Below are 26,378 nucleotides of genomic sequence, written 5' to 3' on the forward strand. Positions count from 1 at the left end.
TCAGCACATTGACGTGTGCCATGATGGTTTATTATTTATGTATGTGTGTGTGTGTGGTGGTGGGGGGTGTCTACTATATTATAAAAGAATAATATCATTGGATCAAATTTTAAAAGTAGGATTGCTAATTGTATCAAAAATTTATTCAAATTTATAAAATATTACAATGATACTGTACATTTGATATAAACAGAGACAAATAATCAAGATAAGGATATGATCTTACCCTCTTTATACTTACATATGCTATGGTCTGAATGTTGGATTCCCTGAATCGCTAATATGATAGCATTAGGTCATGAGGACTCTAACCTCGTGAATGGGATGACTATCCTTACCAGAGAGACCCCAGAGAGCTAGCTCTTTCCCCATGTGAGTATGCAGTGGGAAGGCATGTCAATGAGGAAGCAAGTCTTCATCAGGCAAGCCTGGTGCCTTAGCCTGGACTTCTGTATTTCTAGAACTGTGAGAAACAAATTTCTGTTGTTTATAAGTCACACAGTCTAATGCACTCTGTTATGGTAGCCCAAACAAACTAATATGCCCATAATTACTTTTATAATAGTAATGAAATACTTATCTAAATTACAGTTTATTATATTAAAGAAAATAAATCTCATTAACAAATTCAATATACCCAAAATGTGTGAACAGATAATGAGAATCAGATTTATTTACTTGCCTATTTTCTTATTTATGCACAAATTCTTCCAGAAGGAATTACGTTGTTAAAGGTTATCATTTAATTGATATATAAATAAGAAATAAAATTTCACATACACATCACAAAACTTTTGATAGAATGATTTTAAAAAAAATCTTTATTTTTTAGTGTAGTTGGACATAATACCTTTATTTATTTATTTCTATGTGGTGTTGAGGATCAAATCCAGGGCCTCACATGTGCTAGGTGAGCACTGCTGAGCCATACCCCCAGCTGTTGATGGAATATTAATTGAAAATTTTCTCATGTGTTATACAGTAATACTTGAAATAAAAATTTTAGGACTCATCATTGGACTTAAAGTTATTAAGAAGTAAAACCCAGACAGTTACAATTCTAAGTGAATTACATTGGAAATGCTGTGGTATCTAGTTGTAAATACCCTGAATACAAAGTAGAAAGCTTTGTTCCCAGAACAATGTGGACCTCATTGGACTAGCAGTATTTTGAAAGTCAGCACCTGTGACATCAGACAATGGTTGCTACTTTTCCAAGGACGTAGATAAAAAGCAGTATTAAAATTATCCAACTCTTATCTACCTCTTAGAACACTTTAATTGGCTACTCCACACCATCCTCCATTAAAGATGATGCACCATTATTGGAGGTTCACTCTAGAATCATCCTGTAAGTAGTGGAGTACCCACTAGGATCCTATCCCTCACTTTTTCTCTTTCCACTCAATTCCTATGTTTTAGGTGTTGTCATTTAAATCCCATGGTTCTAGATATCATTTTACATGGTAGTAAATCTCAAATCAACATCTTTGGTAACTATTTTCCAACTAAGTACAAACCATCATCATCTGTCAGCTGAGACTCTTTAAGTTTCCTCTACAAACTACTCTCCTCAAATCAACTAGACTGACTTTGGCAAAAGGTATAAGTAACTACTGATTTCTTGCTTAAAAGACCTGTCAGTCAATCCTGCTGCAAGAACAATACAATCCATCTCAGATCAAAAATAATTTAAAAAGATATTTCCTATCCATCCACCTGGACACACACACACTCATACATAAGAGTTATTAAGCATGTTTAAATGTTTTCTAAATTGTACATAACTTTTTTTGTGTTAATCGTGGTGGTAGTACTAATGATGATGAAGATTCTGATGAAACAATGCCCTGACAAGACCTTTTGTCCTGGGAATACCAGTAGGTAATTCCAACTAACAATGTGACACATAGTTTCTATCCAGAACTAAGATCATATATTTGCCCTACATTGGGCTCAATTCTCTCAGTGATAATGTGGTTAAAAACTACTGATTTTATTAAACACTGTGTAAAAGATTTATAAATGCTACTACATATGGATTTCTTAGCAATGTATAGAGTGCACCAGATGACTTTAGAAACTTTGCTTAAATAGGCAGAACTGATATTCATTTCCTCTTTTCTACTCTTTTTATTTATTTATTTATTTATTTTTCTTTTTTTAATTAGTTGCTCATGACAATACAATGATCTTGACATATCATACATTTGAATCAAATGTTACAGGATCTGATTGAAGTTACTTACAGAGGTATTCTATCTCTAACTTAGTTAACTTTTCTGTTTTCATGTATTTTAGTTAATTTCACAATTTTGTGGGTTAACTTTTCTGTTTTCATGTATTTTAGTTAATTTCACAATTTTGTGTACTCTTAGACATTCTTAGAAAGTAAACACATATGTGCTTATATAATACATATGTATGTACACACAAACATGCAGATACATGTAGATACTAATAATTTTCTCATTGAAATTTTTGTAAAAACATTTTAAAAGACTTAAAGAGATACAGCATACATATAAAATATTGAGTTTTAGTAGTGTAGGTTTTGTAAGTGCTGAAATTAATAAAGCTGAGCTTAGCTGAGATCAAGTTTGAAGGTTCAAATTCCATTATTCTCAATCTTGTTTTATTTGTCTTCCTGAAGATCTCAATAGCTTTAGTCATAAGCAGATTTTTTCCTCTCATAAAGGTCAGCTTCTACTACTGAAATTCTGATTCAGCACAATAATTAGACTCCTGTTACTAGGCAGATGAAATTTTCAGAAGATCCTTCCCATATACATAGTCCACTTAATATCAACATTTTCTTCATTAGAATATTACCAACTTTTCTCACTTCCACTGAATTGAGCTCAATATGTGTAATATTGCATAATTTGATGGCAATTTTGTTCAAAAATTGTAGTCTTAAAATATTTAAAAGAATAAGTGTGGTTCAATCACTTAAGAAATAAAATATTTCAATTCCATTGAAATATTCTCTAAATAGTAATCATTTTGCTTAATTCAGTATTCTTACAGTTTGGTAAGAACTTACATTATGCTTTATTTCTAAAATATACTTTATATCTATTTTATTAAAATCCATTCAAATGTTTTATTGTCTATATTGTTTTCCAAATTGCTAATTTTTCTTCAATGTCATTTTGAGAATAATACACCTTGACTATCTTACTAATGATCATCCATCTCACACATATTGAATAAATTCTACATATATGTGTGTATATACATATAAATATACACACACTTATGTATGAACCTTTTTACTTTATGAAAATATAAAGGTAAATATAAATTACCTTTAAATATAAAAATTTAAAGGTTGCTGCTAAATTTTCTTTATTATAAGTGATTCTATGAGCATATGGCCTTGTACAGCTGCCTCTTTAGAGAAAAACTGTTGGGTTTTGAAAAAAAATATATATATATACACACACATACATATTAAGTTTATCTAGATATCATAAAGTTACTCTTCAAATTGGTTGTATTCATTTAAATTCCCAATAACAGGACACAGAAATATTTTTGCTCCATATCCTTGTCAAAACATGTTATTGTCAGACTTAAACGTTCCCAATCTCTTAGTGTGAAATGGTTTCTTATAGTAGTTTTAACTTGCAATCCTCATATTACTGTTGAGATTAAATATTTTTACACACAAATCACGTTTCCTCTTCCTTCAATTTTCTGTAGCTGTATTTTGTTCATATTATTGGATTACTTTCATTTCTCTCCCTCTCTGCTTCCTTCTCCACTTTCATCATTCTTTCTTCCTTCCTCCCCTCCCTCCCTCCCTCCCCCTCTCTCTTCCTTCCTTCCTTCCTTTGTAAATCAACTACATAACTAAGCATGCCAATTTAGTTGAAATGACATTCGAAGCCAACCTCTCTCAGGGAAGTAAGCAGTGTGTTGATTTACATTCTAGTATAAACTTCTAATCCAACTGCTGATCAACAACAATCAGCTAATTGGCTATTTCAAGAAACATTTTCTATTACATAGTATTAACAGAATTAATTTGGTAACAGCTTTCCCTTACTTTTCTTAAAAGGCTTATTTAGTTTGTACTTATCAATTTCTTGAATGTTTTGACAATTAAAATTAAATCACCATTTTTTTCCTAATAGTTTTTTTTTTTGGTGTGTATTTTTGGGGGATAGATTTGAAAGTTCTGATGAAACATTTTCTACTTGTTATATGATATTTTTTTTCTTCAGTTACTATTAGAAGAAATTTTCCAAGTCATACAAATTTTACATTCATCCATATAGGGAAAGTCATTGTATTTTCATATCACTTGAAATCTCTTCTATATCCTTAATATGAATGACAAATTTCATGTCTACAGATTGGGTAGGGGATGCCGGTATAGCTAGTGAAACTTTATGTCAGTGTGCATATGGGAGGATGTTTTTCCTATATTTTTACATTTATTTTTGCCCAGAATCACACATTTCTCTTATTTTTTGCATTGAAATTAATGTATTATTGCCTTGAAGATCTTTCTTCCTTATAACTCATTTTTATCCTTTAGTATTTGTTTTCCTTTTGAAAGACATGCTTGAGATTTTTCTCAGATTTGAATGTTACCTCTCTGCGAATGTTTATATGCTGCTTTTTTCTATAATAATACTTTGACCATGTACAAAATTATAGGTTTTCAATTATTGTTTTTCTCATAGGTTGAAAGGTATTATTTATTCTTTCTTGAAAATGACTTTTCAAAACTCTGGTGTTAGTCCTGGTCATCTTTTATTTCTTTCTGTCACTGTTTAAAATCTCCCTGGCATCTTTTGTGTTTTATAGTTTTAATTCTATGTGTCAAGGGATGAGTTTTTCTCTTTGTCATGTGACATCGTTTGGAAGATTTGTGAATCTCCCCAAATAGAGTTATTTTAATTATTAGTGATCTACTTACACATTTAAACTGTGACTATTCCATATCATTTATCTTACTTTGGTGTTTTTAATGAGAATATTTTCAGGACATATAATGTGTTTTATTGCTAGATACTAAAGTTTCATGAATTAAATTAAAAACTGGAAATTATTTTGTTTATAAAACATGTGTGAAATGGTGATATAACAGAAATATTTAAGGAAATATATTATTTGAAAACTAAAACAAGAGAAATGTTTAAGAGTTTCACCACAGGTAGATGAGAAATCAAACACATATAACTTTTCCAAGAAGATACTATCTTTAGTCATGCATTTAAAAGCTCAGAAAGAAAATCTGGCAAAGGAAACTCATCTTCATTTTGTGAGCAACAAATAGAAACACATTTGCCTCTATCTACTGAAAAGAAGGAAAAATATTAACCACTGAATGTAATATGGACAAAGCCTTATCTTTAATTATTCAAAATTAAATGTTCACCTTTCATGTGAAAGAAAAGAAGGGTATATCTCTACAGATTGTTGAAGAAACTTTATTTGGTGTTTTAATCAGCTATTGGTTGCAATGTAGAGAAGGAAAGGTTTATTTTGACTCAGGGTTTCAGAGGTCTCAATCCATGGTTTTCTGAGTTCATAACTCTGGGTTAAAGGTAAGGTAGAAAATCATGGCAGAAGGGTAAGAAGGGGATATGGAAATCAGGAAGCAGAGAGAGAAGTCTACTCACTAGGGACAAAATATAATTCACAAAGGCAGGCTCCAGTGACCTACCTCCTCCAGCCACACTTTTCCTTCTAGAGTTACCACCCACTTAATCCATATTGGTGGATTAATTCACTGATTAAGCCACATCTCTTATAATCTAATACTTTAGCCTCTGAATGTTCTTGTGTTGTTTCATACATGAGTATTTTGGAGGACACTGCATATCTAAACCATAACATCTGGGAAGCAAACAAGGTAATTGGAATAAGGAAAAAAACAAACACTTTCATTGTGCAAATTCTGTAATTAATACTTAATTCTGTAGAGATGACCTTAAGCATTTTGTCTATTGTTAATTACTATAAAAATAAAAACATTTAAACATATTTTAATTATTTTTTTCCTAACAAAAAGTGCCTGTTTCTTTCTTAACTTGAAAATTACCTTTTTGGTGGTATTTAAGGAACATTATGACATTATAGATTTCCTGTGCTGAGGCATCATGCTGATTCATACAAGTAGAGAGAAAGTATCACACTATGATGTGCCAGCCTCTGAGACTGAGGAGACATATTTTCTTAACAAGCCACACCGAGGAATTTTCTTCAGTGTAAAATCTCTTTTATTTTTTTTTCCAATATGATTCTTCTAAAATACATATATTTCAAAACACCTCACTGAAAAAAATTTTTACTGGGTGTTAAAGGAAATGATCTGGATTAAAATACACATATCTGATCAGTACATTCTGGAAAACTGATGTCATCACATGTGAATAATTTTAAAAATACCTAAAAACTTTAATTTTAAAACTGATACATTTTCAGAAAATTATTAAATATTATGTTGAATTGTTGCAATTGAGTTAATCAGGATTTTGTAAGTATTTTGTATTAAAATTTAATATTATTTGTTTAAGGATAAAAAAATTAAGTGTACCATTTGAATTTGAATAGTAGAATTAAGAAACTAAGAATAATTAAGGAGAAAGGCAAGGGAATGGAACAGTATGAGAAACACAATCTATCTCTCATCACTAATCATTACTGAAAAACTGTCAACAGAAAATGTCTAAATGTCTTCATTATCCAAGAAACATAAATCATGAAGTAGTAGTATAAGCCTGATATTGGGGACATGAGGGAAACACAAAAAGATTTGAGAAATGAACAAGTAAATGTGGTTGCCACTAAGAAAAACTGTGATTGAAGCAGCTACCAGATGGATCCTTCTCATTAAATCTTCTATATGCCTAGGTTTTTCTTTCCTTTATTTGAAAACCATGTTTATGCATCACTATGGAAAATCATCAATAGAGTTTTATCAAGTTGAATATATCTATCATAGGGTCCTACTCAGTATACAAGATAGTTCTGTGAACTGAGGTTTTTTAAAAAGAAAATGCTGTAGGAATTTGTACACCAAACTAATACCTTTGTTAGTTTTCAGTATCAACCTGAAGAAAGATATGTTCATGTTTCTCGTCTTGGGTCAGGGGGTTATTATTTCTGTACTAACATACATGCTATATAAAGAGCTATGAATCTTTTCAGGAACATTCTTGATCTGGTTATTTATGTCTATCCTGTCTATTAGAAGCAGGCATGAAATTTTTTTCATTCAATGTAGCAGTCTACATGGAACAACAAAATGAATGTATTCTTTAACTCATAACTTCTATATCCAAATATAATAATCATAACACAAGCACATATGTATTTTGTATTCACACGTTTTTCTATTCATTTTCATATTTAATTACATAGCAGAATATAGAATTCAAGCAGAATATAGAATTTCTCTAAAGTCACACAATTAGCATATTGAACAGACTACCGTTGTCTTATTTATTTATCTATTGTGATTTTCTTCTAGATCTCCAATGACATTTTTAATCTCATGTATTTGAGAAGCCTTAATTGTCACTTCTAGATAATATTGCAAAATGTTTTTTCTCTTTTTGGGGGTGTTATTTAATTAATAAATTAATTACTATGTTAATAAATTAGGCAAGTATGTTGATATTTCCAGTTATTGATTATTATGTAACAAACTATTCCAAAGTTAAGTAGCTTAAAACAACCACCATTTTATTATGACCCATCAAGAATTAGGGGGAGAGTTCAGCTGGGTAATTGTTCGGCTTCTAATGTCATTACTCTATAACACTCAATTAGCTAAGAGTTGTCTGCAGCATCCAATATGACTTCACCCACACAATGTGTATAGCTGTAAGGCTAGACTCAGCTCACACTGTTGACCTACCTGCAGCTTCTTCACTATATGATCTCAGGGTTTCAGAGTTTCTTAAGTAGCTGCTGGCTTCATATAGTTGTTGGCATTATAAGAGGTTTTGGTGAAAGCTAAGAGCCCTTTCTTCTTTGAAAATCCTAGACCAATTCACCCTATTCCACTTGCCAAGCTAATTAATTAATCCAGCTTGTTTAAAGGGGAATTGAATTTTTCCTGCACTCTCAATGAAAGGAGTAGCAAAAGATTTGCCAATATCTTTAATCTATTATGATAATTTGGCAAAATGATGCTTCATATCAGTATTCTCTATTTCTCCTAAATTTTTGAATTTTAATATACAAAACTCAGAGTATGTGCTCCTTCATCATTCCACACCTTTGTCTTCAGATTTTCAAATTATAGCCCTGTCAAAATCATGTGCTTATTAAATTTGAAAATGTATGGCTGTGAATGTGTATTTCACACTTTTATTTTTATTCTGACATACTAAACATTTTCCTACAGAAAGTTTAAGAATTGATCTTGAACAAAATTTATAAATTGGTATAAACAAAATAAAAATCGTGAAAGATGCTGAGAGATTGAACATTTTCTATTGGAGTGTATGAAAACTTTAGCCCCTAAGCACTCCCCTCTGGTCCATCTGAAAATCCCAAATGGGCCAATAAACAGTAGCTAAGCTGAGACTCCAGGCTTGCTTTCCCTGCATTCCATCCCCTACAAACATCTGTTTCCTCCTCTTTTCTAACATTTTTAATAGTGAACAGCACTGAGCTAGGTACTTGTCTATGCATGTATGATGTAATATTTACAATTCTTATTTACTAATTTAATATCAAATCTAGGCATTAATTTAGTAATCCAATGAAGTAAGTGAGATACAATTTAAACAAAGAAATAATAATAAAGAATCTTATATTTACATTCTTCCCAAATTCTCAGATTTTGTAACAAAGGACTAGAGAATAGAAATATTGAAAAATGGCAGATTATAACCATTTTGTGAAATAGAACATTATTTTGACTCTAACGTAAAATATTATTTATATTAGCTATCAATGGCTGTATGCCATTATTCAAAATTTAATTGCTAAAAATATTACACACATATTATTTCATAGATTTTGTGGATCCAAAATATGGATGTGACTTAGGTGGATCCTTCTTTTACAGGCTGCAATGCAAGAGTTGAGCTGAAGCATCATCTCAGGCTTGAATATGGGTTGGCTCCCCTTCCAACTCTCTCAGTGACTGTTGATCAGGTTCATGTCTCACAGGCTGAGTAAGGTAATTCGTTCCTTGGTGGCTATTGATGCTGCTAGCCATGTGGACTCCTCATAGGACAGGCCAAAACACAGCAGCTGGCTTCATCAGAATGAGCAAAAGAAGCTCCAAGACATTAGGACACTTTTTAAAAAATGATTATCTATTATTACAGGTAGTACCACACCATTTTTAAAAATTTTGTTTGTTTGATTCTTTGTTTGGTATGCAGGAGCACTTAACCACTGAGCCGCATCCCCAGCCCTTTTTATTTTTTATTTTGAGACAGGGTTTCAATAAGTTGCTTGGAACCTTGATAAATTGCTGAGGATGGCTTTAAACTCATCATCTCCTGCCTTAGCCTCCCAAGTTGCTGGGACTACATCACTTTTGCAGTATTTAATTCCTGAGAAGCAAATCATTAGGTCCACTACATACTCAAGAGATTACCAGAGTACTAATACCCTATGCAGGGATAACTGGAAGTCATTTAAGAAGCTGTCAAGGATAATTATGAGCATATTTAAAACTTTTAATTAATTTACACTTCTCTAAGATAAATATATTGTCAGTTTTTGTAAGTGTAAGCTTATTTCTTGTCAACTGACATATTTGAATTATGATGTGTCTTTATTTCAGTGGATAAGTGTAAGAGTATAAATCTTTGGTTTGAGTTCTTTTATTTATTTATTTTATCTTTGCTTTTTCTTAGCCTCAAAATACCAAAGCTCAATGAATCATCCCATCTTCATTGTGTTCAGCTCATAAATATTACAAAATATTTATACCTAGAAAAATCACAAAGTATTTATACTTAGAAAATGTTTTTTTTTATATAATCTTTCAAAATCATGTACAATGGAAGTATAACCCTTGTATACATCTAGCCAAATGCAAAGCACATATTTTAGTTTCATTAAGTGTTATTTAGGGCCGGAGCACAAAATCTATAAACATGGTTCCAGAGTAAGATACACACGGCATATGGTGTCTTAAGTAAGTTGAAGCACATAAAAGGAAAATCTTATAATTGTTACACTTAGTAAAATTAGCACAAGCAAAGTTAAATAAAAAGTTTGAAATTTTTTAGTAGTAATATGAAATAAATATTATTTATCTATAATAAATGATATTTCTATTATTATAATGATACTTCTGTTATTATTATTTCATTGATTCCGTAAAATTTATAAAAAAATAGAATATTATGTAACATTGGAATAGAAATTCTCTTGTTATATAGTTGATGATTATTACCAAAACAGGATTGACATAGGTGACAATGTTAGTTGAATATTAAATGACATTATGTTTTCTACCTTTCTCCTTTAACTTTAAAAAAATTTGATATTCATCTTTAATGACCACGTAGAAGATATTAGGATATATAGATCCTGAAAAAAATTTAATTTGAATGTTTTGGTTGTACTTATGTATAATTAATTCTTTTATTTATATAGAATTCAAGTACTTTATAGAAAGCTAAACATTTTTATAAAAAGCATTTGTATTTTTTTCACTTTTCCTTCTTTGAGATCATTTTATTCATTCTTGGCTTTCAGGGTATTTCCACCTTTTCTGGGCAGTAATCTGTCTTTACTTTCATTATATTATGGGGGAGAAAAGATGCTCTTCAAAGGATAGGATCACCAATAAAACTGTTTATGACAATTTGGAATGGAAAGATTATGTGAAGAAAAATAAAAATGTCAAAGGTCTGCATGTCAATGAATTAACTGGTGGGCACATGGTCATAAGATTTCTAACAATGATGGATGATGTTATACTGAAAAGATAAACATGGAAAATTAGTCTGTTTTTACAATAAGCAGGTCTTTACTTCCTTAGTAATTCTGGTCCTTTATTATCATTTTATAAGGGTGAATGTTAAAATATTTTGTTAATGTACTACTCTTAGAATCTATTTCCAGATTAACAACAACAACAAAAGCCTAATGCAAATGAAAACATTGGATTACTATAAAACCCATTATGTATTTTATCTACAGTTAAATAGACTTATTTGTATAAATACCTGTTTAATTTCATCAACTTATAATTAATAACTTTGAAGTCTGTTTAATTTTTGTAAATATGTAGATAGTATAGGTAATACTATTTTCCTGCCATGCTAATACAGTGTTATAACTCTGATTTCTATGACTTTTGTTGCTCCCACAGTTCCAACTAGTAGGAAATCCCAAACCTCCATCTTCACACAACTTCCCCCCATCCATTAATTTAGTTCCTTCTGTGGGTTGAATGTTTGTGTTTTCCCACATTCATGTAATGAAGTTCTAAATTTGACTATTTGACAAATCTGCTATTTGACAATGTTTGGAGGGGCTTTACTTTTTTTTTAATTTCAAGTACAGGATGTTTTATTATGAACATTTCCAAAATACAAGTTTTTAAAAATTCCATTATTAGTATGTACATGCTTGCTCCAGTAACCAATATTTTTAAAAATATTTAATACTCCTGCTTTGCCAGAGAGTGAAGCATTGTTCACCCTTTCTATGATTCTGTAAACTAAGATGCTTCTTCCTCCTGTCCCCAGGACTGTCAGAGTTGGAGAGGAAAGGCTACAGTTTCATTCACTTCCCACAGCAGGTTACCACAAATGTTTGCAAATTCTTTTAGAGGAAGATAATAAAAGATGGCATATCAGAAGGCCTTACCCCTTTTCAAAGACATCTGCAATATCTCTCACCCCACATGCACTTCCACAATGTGATTTTGTCACCTACTTTCTGCTGCTTTCCCAAGAAATGAAGTCTTTTTAATCTCCTTGAATCCTGGTGATCTACAACTACACAGACCTCTAGAATATGGCAGAAAAGAAGTTGTGTCCATTCTGGGTTCAGCCATCAACTGGCCTAGCAGCTTCTGTATCCTTCCATTTGGATCACTTAGTCTTGACTTGTTCCATCTGAGAAACCAAACAACGTGCTATGAGATTTACAAGCCAAGAGGAGAGACCACATGCAGGCATACTGATTGACCAACAACCACTACTGCCAGCCACAAGAGGCTGCCATCTTGGATGACCAGGACAGTCTAGTCTTCAGATGACTGCAACCCCAGCCACCATCTAACTGCAATGACATGAGCTATCCCCCAGAGTGTCATTTGTTTTTAATCAATACAATTTAAAAAAAATCCTCGTTGGGTGATGTGGCTCAAGCTGTACCATGCTTGCCTGGCATGCGCTGGGTTCCATCCTCAGCACCACACAAAAATAAAGATGTTGTGTTCACCAAAAACTAAACAAATAAATATTAAAAAATTCCTTTTCTCTCTCTCTCTTTAAAAAAAATCTGACTTAGTCCTATTATGATGTTTCACAGATGGTAAAATGGATGCGCAAAGAAGAGTGGGAATTTTGAATTGTTCCTTCATGGACACAGTCACCCATGTGGTGGCCAGGTCTGATATTATTATATATACATGACAAATTGGAATAGGGGTATCTAGTTATCTATTACTGTAAAAAATTTTCTCTAATTTCAGTGGATTAAAACAACTATTTATCATCTTTTACCATATTTCTGTGGGTTGAGTGGATTTATTTAACCTTTAATTAAGTTTTAGTGAGGTCAAAAGGTGAGTTCTGATCCAGTGGGATCAGTGTATTTATAATAAGAGCCTCCAAAATTCCCTCTCTTTGTCTGTCTCTCTATCTCCTCTCTCTCCTCTCTCCCTCCTGCCTGCTTCTACTATGTGATGATAGAGGCAAAAAATGGTTATCCAAAGTCAGGAAGAAAACCACCATGAAAAGCTGAGTTGGCTGGCAAAGTGATCTTGGAATTCTCAGTGAGAAAATGAATTTCTGTTGTTTAAGTCCCACAGTCTGTGGTATGCTGTTATGGCAGCCTGAGCTGACTACAGCAGCCACCATTTCACTCAGTCCACAAGGTGCCCTCAACTTTCTAACAGGAGAACCAAGAACTACACCTGGAAATAAATTCCTTTTATATTTCCTTCTTTGTTCCTTGATGAAGGATGGGCTGCTTTTCCAATGCTGTCAGAAGGAACTGTTTTAGTTGGTTTTTTTTTTCATTCTTGAGACCAAAAGACCTGACAAGAACAATTAAAGGAGAAAAGTTTATTTTGGGGGCTCACAGTTTCAGATGTCTCTTACCATGGATGGTGAACTCCATTCCTCAGGACTCCAGGGGATGCACGACATCACAGCAGAAGGATATGATAGAAGAATTCAGGTCAAGACATGGCTACTGAGAAGCACACACAGAGATTCCACTTGCTATGGACAGAATGTATACCCCACAAGCACACCTCCAAGTACCCACCTCCTCCTGCCACACCCAACTTGCCTATAGTCACAACTCAGTTACTCCCTATCAGGGGAGATTACTCACTGATTAGGTTAAGGCTTTCATAACCCAGTCAGTTCACTGCTAAACTTTCCTGCATTGTCTCACATGTGAGCTTTTTGAGACATCTAATAGTGAAACCATAGTAGGACCTGACAGGCAATGTCTCAAAGACTAGAGTGCTGCTGGCCCATACTAAGCCCCTAGGATGACTAGCTCTTGTATCTTAGAATTTCATGTTAAGCCATTTTTTTATACTGTGTATCTGCTGGCTTAGGGTATCAGAGAATGGAGGATTCCTAGAGAAAGGAATGAACACTTCTCAAAGAACCATTAGGCTCTGGACCCACATTCTGAGTCTCAAGACTTCCTTCATCATTCTTGTTTTCTACCTAATGACACATATGTCACAAAGACCCGTATAAAGCATGCCTTTTGTTATTTTATTAAACTATGAAACTTACAACTCTATTTTAAATTGCATTATCTTAAAAATGCTCATATAGGAGCTGGGGTTGTGACTCAGTGGCAGAGTGCTTGCCTAGCACGCATGAGGAAATGGGTTTGATTCTCAGCATGCCATATAAATAAATAAAATAAAAGTCAATTGACAACTACCATGTTTTTTTTTTTAAAGTTGAGGTAACTTTTGAAAATATGTGAGTGAATGTATATGTGTTCAACATATATATTAGAATATATAATTATACATTTTAGTACACTTACTAATATAACAGCTGGATTGTTTTGATATAATGGAAAACATGAGTAATTTAATTTTTGATATAATGGAAAATATGAGTAATTTAATGTGTTTACTTCATAGTTAAAATTTTTTATTGCATAGAACAATTTTCAAGGTATAGGTTTATAAAATTACTCAGGGGATATACTTCAGGGAACTATCCATGAGAAAGTAAAATTATCAGGGAGTTGAAGTTTACTAATAAAGTTCACAATGATTACTTATTGAATATGATTGAATTTGACCTACACTTTTCTGGAGATATCACATCACTACCACATTAAATAATGCTTATAGTGTGTCTGAAGAACTAGAATTTCTTATATTATACCTCTGTTCTATCTGGCCCAAAATATAAGTGTCAATCAGAAGATGAAAAGAGAGAAGTTGTGGAAACTCACAGGTCATTTGATATCAGTGAACACAGAACTGCCACTGTAAAGAATTTGAGTAAACTGAGCTAGACCTTCAAAGATTGAGTGAGCTTAGAAATCATATTCATATCTCACTAAATTTTTGTGAGAGTGAATGAGTTTGTACATGAAATATCTGGGGAGCAGCTCTGCCTATATTCTTTGGAGTTTTATAGATCTTTATAAAAATTTCTAATTGTGTAATTTAGGCAAAAATTATTAATATCTCTCTCCATCAATTTAATCAGCTTTAAATTATTTTAAATGACTGCCTCAGAATTACTTTGAAAATTATATAATGTGTGTAAGATCTTCATGCCTTAATAGATTCCCGGAAAATGATAAGAATCATTACTTGAGAGTTGGGAACACTAACTTATTGCTTCTCATATTTATTTCAGCAAGGAAAGGTGCACATTAATGAGAACATCACATGCCGATGTGGTCTGAGCCTTTATTTTGTACATTTGTTCTGTCAGTCACATGGGTTAGACTGCAACTTGAACTTACACCTCCTCTATCCAGTTTATGAGCTTGGGTGAATAAACACTTAAAATATTATACAACCAGAGATATGAAAAATTGTGCTCTATATGTGTAATAAGAATTGTAATTCATTCTGCTGTCATATATAAATACAAAATACTATGTAGATGTAGAAAAGAAAGGAAAAGCATGTTTTATAATTTATTTTTAATTGGTAAATGAAGGAAATATACATATGCAATATAAAAATGAGAGAGGAAAAATCAAAAATAAATTTAAAAATTAGATTAGCTACCTAATTACAAATAAAAAAAAATTCAAGACTAACAGTCAACTTGAATTCTGGTTCCTTTATAGCAAGAATTATCTTTATTCATCTTCATATTTATAATGGTCCTTCACTCAGCACTTTACTCAATAAACAGTAGTTGATTGACTGTCATTTGAACATATGCTGACAGCTTATTTCAATTGTTCATATCTTAAAATAACCCAACACATTAAATATCTCTAAACAATGTCTTTTAATGATTGACAAGCTTTATTAATTAATATAGCTTGTAATGGACTTATTAAGATCAAGCATAATTGGGTTCCATTTTGACACCTTTGAGTAATACATTTTTTATCCATTGTACTGCTTTTTAAGCCTTGGCAATCTTAATGGCATGTCTGAGTCACCTTTTCTGTGGCTTAATGCAATATCGGATAGAGGACGTAATGAGTGGAAATGTATTTAAAGGTACAAATATGCTCCTAAATTATCATTCCATTCTGTGACATTTGGTAGTTAAAATCTATTCCAATTAAACTCTTTTGAGATAGTAATTTATGATGAGAAGCAAGAATATTCAAAATACTTAAATGCTCAGAAGCTTTATTCTATTAAAAGCATAGATGTCCAAGAAAGATTTCAGAGCATATCTACAAGAAGCAGAATCTGCCTATGGTAAGGATTATTAGTGACATTAAGTTTACATAAAGTATTTATATTTCTAAAATATTGCTAATGTATATGGTAAACAATATAATTCCTCATTGTGGGGTATATTTAGATGACATTTTCAAACAAATAAACATGGATATGTTTAAGCCATTTAGCTAAGGTTCAAATATTTCTTATCAAAATTTAATTAAAGTTTATTTTTATATATATCAACCTTTTTTGGTTCAAATATTTTGCATATGGATTAAGTATCACTAGTCAGGATGAGTAGTTTTGTTTAGTGGAAATATGACTAAACAAGATAAAATTGAAATTGTTTTATTTATTTTAGAAAATGGCTTGAAGATGCAGTTCTCAAAACGAATTCCATGAAGTGTTTGAGTTTAGGTGAAATCCTAATATATTGAATCAATATATATTCTCAGCAACACTGTGTGTCTGGCAGGAAATGAAACAGACAAGGTAGTTGCCCTTGTGGAACTGATGTTGAGGGACTTCCATCTCAAAGAAATGAACATACACTTAATAGGTTAGATTATGATAAGTGTAGAGAGCAGGATAAAGCAGTTTAGGAGGTTGGAGTGCAATGACATGAGTGGATAAAATTTTACACAGTGTATTACTGGAAGGTCTCTCGAATAAGTAGTTGTTAGAGCAGATGTAATGCCGTGTGAGTGAGCCATGGACTACCTAGTGGCCGAGTCAAGAAAAGAACAAACATAAGGGCCAGTAGTGTTAATGACCTTGGAACTGTAGGATGGTTGAGGAGTCCAGTGGGCTTGGGGAGGAGAAGAGAAAGTTAGAAGATGAAGCTAAAGATGTTCAGAGCAGTGAGAATGGTGGACATTGCAAAGACTTTGGAATTTATTCTGAGTGGGGAAAGTGGTTTGGGGAGGGTTATGAATAGAGATGAAAATGGCAATGAATAATTGGTAGCAACTATGTATCACTTCAAAATGTTAACCATATTAAAATGCATTATATCAGTATGATGTTATATATACATTATTGGATGTATTAAATTCTTATTTCAAACATGTATCATATTTTGAGAAAATATAATAATTATTTTTCCTAATTTAAAAAATCTTGATGCATATTACTTTTGATGAATATGCTAAGAATACATTAAACATTTTAAACTGTTTTAAGGTGAAGTTTATTTGTAAAACTCTGATCTAGACACATAAGTTTGAAACATGTAATTATGCTACTTAATTGCCCAATCCTGAGTCAATCAACTGAATTTCTTTGTAACTTGCTTTTGTTTTTGTTTTTCTGCTATAAAACAAGTGTATTGGTTTGGATGACTTCCAAGGACACTTATAGCTTTCATGTCCTGTAAAATTTCTATTTTCCCAACTATCAGAGAAACTTCTAAGGAAGTAATATTCTCCAAAATCATATTTTAAATCTTAATAAATTTCAGAATTTGGAGAATCATTGATTTCTTGATGTAAACCACCATAATACTAGAAATATTCAATACTTTGATATTGTATACTTTGCTATTATAAGTAATTTATAAAACTATACTTTGTGTATACTTTGCTATTATATATACTTTGCTATTATACTTTGCTTTATAAGTAATTTATAAAACTAAATATACTTTGCTATTATAAGGTTTGGTGCAAGAAACCTATGAGCAATCTTATGCAAACATTGCAAGCTCCAAAAAGTGTTACTTTTTTTTTCTCTTACACACTAGAAAGCAGATATTTAAACAAAGGAAAATAGCTCTATAAGGCAACATACCAATGTGCATTAAACTCCTTATGACTTGACTTAATTACATGTATTCTTTTGTAATTTGTCCATACATTCTTTTTAATTTTCTTTAATTTTCCCTGATCAGACATTTTAAAAATTTTCTCTAAGACCTGAGGTAGTAGGACTCATTTACAATGTTCCTTTGCTTCTCTGGCAGCTTTATGTAACAACTGATGCTGAGCAATCTTTACTTAAAGTTCCTCATCCCAGGCTCCCAGTTGTCCAATTAAAAACAGAATCACTGCATGACATTTGAATTATTTTTATACACCCAATGAAACTATGTCCAGTTTCCATTTCTGCAACTACCAAGAGAGAATCCCTTGTAAACACATTTTTTAAATGAAATAAATTCAGGAATACATTCAAATTAGGAGCCAGATATATCTTTAAAATGAGTGTTGTTTGAATAAACTGAGATTAAGAAGCACAAGGGGCTGGGGTTGTGGCTCAGAGGTGGAGCGCTTGCCTGGCATGCTTGAGGCACTGGGTTTGATCCTCCTAGGTTTGATCCTCAGCACTACATAAAAATAAAAAAAAATAAAAGGTACTGTGTCAACCTACAACTAAAAAATAAAATTTTTAAAAAAGAAGCACAAATATTCATTTGTGTATGTGCGTGTGTGTGTGTCTGTGTTTGTTGACATTTAAGGATGAGGGGACGTTTCTTTACTATGCACTTATGTTTCTAGTTTTCACAGATACTTTACAAATAGAGAAGCATGAGGTTATGTTTGAGATATGAGGTATCCCCCCAAATCTATTATGTAAGACAATGCAAAGAAATGTGGAGGTGAAATGATTGGATTATGAGAGCTTTTTTTTAAAAAAATAATAAATTTATTTTTAGGTGGTGCTGAGGATCAAACCCAGTGTCTCACACATGGTAGGGAGAACTCTACTGCTGAATAACAACTCCAGCCCATAGATTATGAAAGCTTTAACCTGACAACTGATATGGATTAATCTGGCTATCACCATAATCAGATGGAGAGTGGCTGAAGGAAATAGATCACCGGTTCATGCCCTTGGGGTGCTGCAGTCTGACTGGGCACAAATAACTGGTAGGTCACTAGACACTTGTAGGTTCAAACAAGTCTCTTTGAGGTCTGGTGCTAAGTCCTGAGCTTCTTTCCTCTACCATGCCCTTCTGCTTCAACTTTAGGCCCAGAACAATGAACAGAGCCATTTATGGATGAAGTCCTCTCAAACATTGAAGGCTAAATAAATTCTTTCTCCTTTAAAATTTGTTTTGTCAGGTCTTTCTGTCAAAGCAGTAAAAATGATGACTAAAACACCTGACAAAGTGGTGTACATAAATGGGAAGAAAAAATATGTGAAAGACCTAGGGTTTAGAATAATCACAATTCTGAGGGGTGAGGGTATTGTGTTCCACTCCTTAGTTTTATAAGTAGAGTTTTTTTTTTTCTTTTTCCCTATTTAAGTAAATGTAAATGATTGCTTGTCATGGGTCCCAGAAGCAACATATCAATCTTAATAAGGATTTCTGTTAGTGATAACAGTAGGATGAGATTGGAAAGTGAGAATGCAGTGCTCGTTTATTGTGTGGTCCTAGTGCTAAGTAAATGGCAGAGGACATTTGATATGAGAAAGGAGCTATGATGTTTGTTTGTCAAGTAGAAAGAAACATTAGGGAAACGTGAATGACCAGCTAAAACTTGTAGACCAGCCTTTAAATTTTTATTTTGTGTTTTAACTGCTTATAAATCCAACTGCCTTACTCTCAAATGTTTACTCATAGGTTATGAAATCTCAAGTTTATGACATCTAATTCATATCATATTGTGGATAATGTCATTCCATAATTTCTGGAACAGATAACTTTGAATAGGAAATTGTGGTTATTTCCAAATGGCTTAAGCTAAATTGATCATAATTGACCACAGGTTGTCCATCATTCCTTGTATGAAAACTAATAAAATAGTTATTTGACTTAAAGACTCATTGGTCTTCAGATTTAGCATTTTCACCCATGAAGTGAAAAAGAATCTCTTATACAGCTAGATAAAGCATTCATGTAGTTGTTTTTCAATTTTCTTCTTGAATCACATTCTTAAGACCTATAATATAAAAAAAGTAAAAGGACTGTATTTTAGTCAGCTTTCTGTCACTATAAAAAAGTATTGGAGACTATCAACTTATAAAGAAAAAAAGGCTTATTTTTAGCTCATAGAGGATCCAGTCTATGATCAGTCGGCCCCAAGACTCTGGGCCAATGGCAAGTCAGCTCACCATGGTGGGAGTGCATGGTGGAGCAAAACTACTTAGCTCCTGATGAGCTGGAGAGCAGGAAGGTGATTGGGGTCCTAGTATATCTTTTAAGGGAACACCCCCAATGACCTCCTACTAGGCCCCTCACCTCTTAAAGATTCCATTACCCCTCAAAAGGCACTTTATCACATGGGAATTTGGGAGAATTTGATATCTAAACCATAACAGGCAGTTAGTGTAATACAATGTAAAATAAACACATAATTTTTTAGAATGGTAGTAGTATACAATCTATGTGATCTTTGAGGGAAAATCAAATTCTTAAGACATTGAAAGCATGATTCTAATTTCCTTAGCACTTCTAATAATTTCTTAATCTTTTTCCAGCAGTTGGTGACCATTCCAACTTGACCTATCTTTACAGACTTTGGTGGACAATACCTGGGATTGGTTCATAGTCTGAATGCTGAAAACTACATCTCTCAGACTCCTTTGCAGTTGGTGCTCTGCATGTGCTCAGGAATTTTCTACCACACACATTCTCATGGAAAATACAAAGGGAAGATCCTTCCACAAACTGCTTCTTGACTTTGACCAGAGGAGATTTTTAAACTCTGCGGTTAGGAAGAAAACATAAAGGTTATTTGAACGTGACACAGCAGAATGAGAACCATATACAGTATCTTACTCGTTCATCTCAAAGGAGTAACTAGGGCAACAAGAGAATGAGGAACATAAGAAAAATAGGTCTTACTTGCTGTCCATTTGCAACCTGGTGGGTACCAGAGTAGAGGCTTTCAAATAAAGTAAGTCCCACTGTGAGACACACAATAGCTAGTTTCCTGTTCTCAGGTTCAATAGTTAGAAAATGCCAAAGCTGGGATCTGAGCCAACTCTGCTCAGACTAGTGCACTACAATACCTCCACTTCAGGAGACGTCTGTATGATATACAATCACATCTTTGTACTAATATTTTTGTATCTTTTCTGGTTGGGCTAGGATTTGTGTCTTTGTTTAACTGACTCTGGTCTAGGGTTATGTTCAGTGTGTCTTAAACCATTCTTGTCTGGTGCTGTCTAATATGGGGCTGCTCTGTTCTCTATATCAGGGTCTTTATAATTAATTGCAAAAAATCATCAGTCTATTTATTGGTCTACAGTAACTAGAAATCCAGGTTATAAATATGCTGCTGACAGTCTTGTTGAAAGGATGCAGCCCTCCTGAACTTTCTTCCTGTAACCTAAAGGCCTCCAGGTATTTAGCACTCTGGGAGTAATGTAACTGAGGGCTTTCGGGTCCTGAATTTGTGTTTCTGAGCTCTTTGCTTGCTGCCTTCATGGTCAACATTCTCTTGCTTGAGGGGCTGGGGAGATTTTTTTTTTTGAAGAAACAGGCACTCCTGAACACTGGGTCAGAGCTGAAAACAAATAGTTGTCATACTTCTTAGGAAGTATCACGGGAAGTATGCACTTAAATCCCTTGTCTGGGTAATAACAGTTCTGGTTTCTATGCTTGAATCATTTTATGTCCAAGAATCATGTCAATATTGGTTTTAAAATATGCATGCCATCCAAACTGGTTGTCTACAATTTTTCCATTGAAAGTGTTTTTCTTAACTAAATATTTCAGCATTTCCCCTCACATAGACAACAAAAAATGAGAAACTGAAGCTTATTATGAAAATAAACATTTAGACATCATCTGAAAAATCAAGATTAAATTCAAACTGATACAATAAATTATACTTTGCTTTTTTGACAGATCTCCAAAAATGCATTTTTGACACATTCTGCCCGTATATTCCAATTTACTAATTATAACTCAATTTAAAAATTTTTTAAAGACTGCCTGCTATCTGCTTTGTCCATGAGAGTATTCCCTAACCCTCTAACCCTAACACCCAACCCTAACCCTAACCCTAAATCATAACCCTAACCCCTAACCCTAAACCCTAAAACCTAACCCCAACCCTAACCCTAACCCTAAATCCTAAACCCTAACCCCTAAACTCTAACCCCTAAACCCTAACCCCGACCTCTGACCCCTGACCCTAACCCCTAAACCTAAACCTAACAATAACCCTAACCCTAAAACCCTAACCCTAACCCTAAAATCCTAACCCCAAAACCCTAACCCTAACTCTAAAACCCTAACCCAAAAACCCTAACTCTAACCCAAAAACCCTAACCCTAAAACCCTAACCCAAAAACCCTAACCCTAAAACCCTCACCCTCACCCTCACCCCTAACCCCTACACCCTCAATCTAAACCCTAAAGCTAAACCTAACCCTAACCCCAAACCCTCACCCTCACCCTAAACCCTAACCCCAACCCCATCCCCAACCAACCCTAAGCCTTAGCCCTAGCCACAGCCCCTAACCCCTAGCCCTAGCCCCAACCTCAACCCTAACCCCTAACCTTAACCCTAGCCCCAGCCCCTAACCCATAACCCCTAACCCTAACCCCTAACCCTCTAACACTAACACCCTAACCCTAACCACCCCAACCCTAACCCCAACCCTACCCCTACCCCTAACCCTAACAACCCTAACCCTAAACCTTAAACCCTAACCCTAACAACCCTAACCCTAACCTGAACCCCTAACCTCTAACCCCAAACCCTAACCCTAAACACAAACCCTAACCCATAACCCCTAACCCAACCCCAAAACCCTAAAACCTAATCCCACCCCTCACCCTAAACTTAACCCTAACCAACCCTAACCCTAACCCTAACCGTAAACCCTAAACCTAACCCTAACCACCAAAACCACCCTAACCCAAACCCCTAACCCCCTAACCCCAACCCTAACCCCGAACCCTAACACTAACCCTAAACCCAACCCCTGACTCTAATCCCTAACACTAACCCTAACAATAACCATAACCCTAACCCTAAAACCCTCACCCTCATCCCTCAACCCAAAACCCTAACACCTACACCTTCACCCTAAACCCTAAACCTAACCCTAACCCAAAACCCTCACCCCTCACTCCTCACCCTAAACCCTAAACCCAACCCCAACCCTAAGCCATAGCCCTAGCCCCAGCCCCTAACCCCTAGCCCCAACCCCAACCCTAACCCTAGCCCCAACCCCTAAACCTAACCCTAACTCTAACCCTAACCCTCTAACCCTAACACCTTAACCCTAACCCTAACCCCAACCCTACCCCTAAACCCTAACAACCCTAACCCTAAACCCTAACAACCCTAACCCTAACAACCCTAAACCCTAACCCCACCCCTCACCCTAACCCTAACCAATCCTAACCCTAACCCCCTAACCCTAACCCCTAATCCTAACCCCTAATCCTAACCAACCCCTAACCCTAACCCCCAACCCTAACCCTAACCACCATAACCCTAACCTTAACCCTAAACCCTCACCCTCACCCCCACCCTCACCCCCACCCTCACGCCTAACCCTAACCCTCTAACCCTAACCAACCCTAAACCCTAACCCTAACCCCCTAACCCTTAACCCTTAACCCCTAACCCTAACAATTTTCTCCATTAAATTTCCTCCTGATCAATAAAGATAATTAGAAATGCAATATCGCATAGGCTTAAGACAAAAATAAAACCAATACAATTTTATGAAAAGTCTACTTACCTCTACATAACTCTTCAAAAAAGGGTCCCAAACTCCAGGAGTTTTAATCAATCCACAAATATTTACAGATGTCTTTCAGCTGTCACTGAGCATACTTTGGGTTGCTGAACTGTATGCATAATCATTTTCATCTGCTCGAAGATAAAAAAATTTTTAAAGTCATTTGGTGAAGGCCCAGAGTTCAATACCCAGCATCACAAAAAAACAAAAAAGAGAGAAAAGTCGTTTAGTATTGAGAACTTCTGTTAAGACAATAGTAAACTGAGCTATTGTTAAAAGAATAATACATCATGCTCAAGTGGGATCTACTCTAGGAATGCAAGGTTGGCTTAACAACTGAAAATCTCTTAATGTAAATAAAGATCTACTGATCTAAACCAAATCAGTAGACCAAAGAACAAAAACTACATGATCATCTTGTGACCATGGACAATCTAGGAACTTTCCACAATCTGATTAAACAGTATCTATGAAAAACCCACAGTAAACATGAAATTTAATAGTGATAGATTGGATGCTTTTTTTCCCTAAAATCAAGAACAAGATAAGAATGTCCCCTCTCACTATTTCTATTCATTATACTGGAGGTTTTAGCTAGGGCTTTCAGCAAATTATAGAAAAGACATCTAGACTGAAAAGGAAAACTATATTTTCTGTCTAGAAAATTCTAAAATTCCATTAAAATTTATTAGAATTAATAAATGAATTCATCAATGTTGCCAGGTACAAGATAAATACAAAAAATGAATTTACAATGAAGAAGCAAACAATGAAATTAGGAAAACAATGCCATTTGTAAAAGCATCAAAAACTAAAAATAAAAGGTGTAAGTTTTACGAAAGAGATGAAAAGTTCCATCTGAAAAGTAATATTGTTGAAACAAATTTCAAAAGACCCAAATAAATATAAAGACACCTCAGATACACAGGTTGGAAGACCACTATTGTTAAACTAGTCTACAGAGTCCTATCATTCCTATCAAAACCACAGGGAATCTTTTTGTATAAATGGACAAGCTAACTAACTGCATTGTAGGTTTTTTAAAATTATATATATATTTTAGTTGTAGATGGACACAATACCTTTATTAATTTATTTATTTTTATGTGATGCTAAGGATTGAACCCAGTGCCTCACACATGCTAAGCAAGCACTCTACCCATTTAACAACTCCAACCTGCAACTGGCAGTTCTTTTAAAGTAAAGAATAAATTTGCCAAGGCCTGTAATCTGTTCAGCTCAGTAGGCTAAAGCCAGGTGGATCACAGTTCAGAGCTAACCTCAGCAACTTAGCAGGGCCCTACGCAACTCAGTAAGACCCTGTCTCTAAATAAAATACAAAATAAGGCTGGGGGAAGTGGCTCAGTGGTTAAGTGCCCCTGGGTTCAACACCTGGTACCCCCCCACATACCCAAAAAGCATTTAATTATGTCAGAAGCAGCCAAAATAAATAATCCATTACTCAACTATTACTATGTTCCAAGCACATAAAGATATTTCCCCTTAATTTTAAAAAATTCAAGCCTAGAGAAAGAAACAATAAAATGCAAATAACAAATACAATACAAATAGTAGTAGCTAATATTTATTGGATCTTTACTACATACCTGGTCTATTATTTAATTTGGGGCTAGGGATGTAACTCAGTGGTACAGTGCATGACTAGTGTGCATGAGGCCCTGGGTTCTATCCCTCCCACACAGAATCACACACACTCACACTACATACTAATTGTTTTCTTCCACATTATGTTGAAAAAACTAAGGGAGTGAAATTATGAAACTTGTCCAAGGTCACATACACACACACAAAATGAGGACAAGGAAATTCAGAGAACATAAAACTACTAGGCATGACTAGAACTAGGACAAGAGATAGGTAGGAGGCAATGATATTGCAGGTGGCAAACGAAACTAGAAATACAAATGCAAAAGCGAGTTTGGAATTAATCCTCAAGAGGCTCAGTTTCTCTCTCCCTCATTTCCCACATCGACCCAAGCATTAAAGCTTCTGATCCTACCACCTAGAATTTCTACAATATTTCCTCTTCTCTGGAATTCTACAACACCCTGAAATTGTGTTAATCACTGCATTAGCTTTCTAACTAGTTACCCTGCCTAAAATACTGCTTTTCCACATTACTACCAGAATTAAATCCTTTAAAGTCAATTTCCGGGGTTAAACACCTAAGTTTGAAATAATATGTGACTCTGAATGCGACCCAGCATGTACTTTGAGGAGTTATAACACAAATTCTCTTTTCAAATCCTCAAAAACCAGAATCAGTAACACATGGTTGCCACAGTAACCAAAGCTTCTCCAGCTGGCTCACATTTCCCAGAACCCAAGGTTTTAGAGCATAAGGGGAAAAAACTCAGAAGGAAAATCCTCAAAAACCAGAATCAGTAACACATGGTTGCCACAGTAACCAAAGCTTCTCCAGCTGGCTCTCATTTCCCAGAACCCAAGGTTTTAGAGCATAAGGGGAAAAAACTCGGAAGGAAAACACGGGTAAATCCAAGCACACCCTTTTTGTCTTCTAAACAAGTAAGCTCGCAATTATACTCGCGGCACTCACCCACCTACCGCCGGAGCTCCGCAGGAAACCGCCTCCACTCCAGAAGAAAGCTCTCACCGGAAATTGTGAGCGTGGGCTTGCTCTGAGCATGCCCCAAAACCTGCCTTGGGAGCATGCGCA

At 34.3% G+C, this 26,378-nt stretch overlaps 1 protein-coding gene and 1 long non-coding RNA gene across 8 annotated transcripts in view; one reads left to right on the forward strand and one right to left on the reverse strand.

Moving 5' to 3' along the window:
- The window catches only part of LOC144374595 (uncharacterized), a 113,233-nt gene extending 91,467 nt beyond the window's left edge, over positions 1–21,766 (forward strand). The window contains exons 5-6 of one of the 5 annotated variants that reach the window (XR_013433957.1): positions 18,684–18,897; positions 20,453–21,766. Coding sequence is in view for 3 of the 5 variants with exons in the window: in XM_078037366.1 (XP_077893492.1) it covers positions 11,694–11,919 (226 nt within the window). In the remaining 2 variants the exon portion in view is untranslated. Of the gene's footprint in view, positions 1–9,043; positions 10,665–11,693; positions 12,427–18,683; positions 18,898–20,452 lie in introns of those variants that run through there. The other 4 variants (XR_013433956.1, XM_078037368.1, XM_078037367.1 and 1 more) reach the window with 4 other exon arrangements.
- Positions 10,654–26,368, reverse strand: LOC144374597 (uncharacterized). Of its 3 annotated transcripts, none has more exons than XR_013433958.1 (5): positions 26,263–26,368; positions 23,681–23,811; positions 20,507–20,679; positions 13,278–19,914; positions 10,654–12,065 (listed from the first exon to the last, which is right to left on the reverse strand). It is a non-coding gene; the product is annotated as an uncharacterized LOC144374597 (long non-coding RNA). The 3 variants fall into 3 exon arrangements; XR_013433959.1 differs by having other exon boundaries at positions 26,259–26,362; XR_013433960.1 differs by lacking the exon at positions 13,278–19,914 and having other exon boundaries at positions 10,654–13,213; positions 26,263–26,361.
- Between the last annotated feature and the right edge of the window lie 10 nt (positions 26,369–26,378).

Source organism: Ictidomys tridecemlineatus, unplaced genomic scaffold, assembly GCF_052094955.1.
Source record: "Ictidomys tridecemlineatus isolate mIctTri1 unplaced genomic scaffold, mIctTri1.hap1 Scaffold_77, whole genome shotgun sequence".
NCBI lineage: Eukaryota > Metazoa > Chordata > Mammalia > Rodentia > Sciuridae > Ictidomys > Ictidomys tridecemlineatus.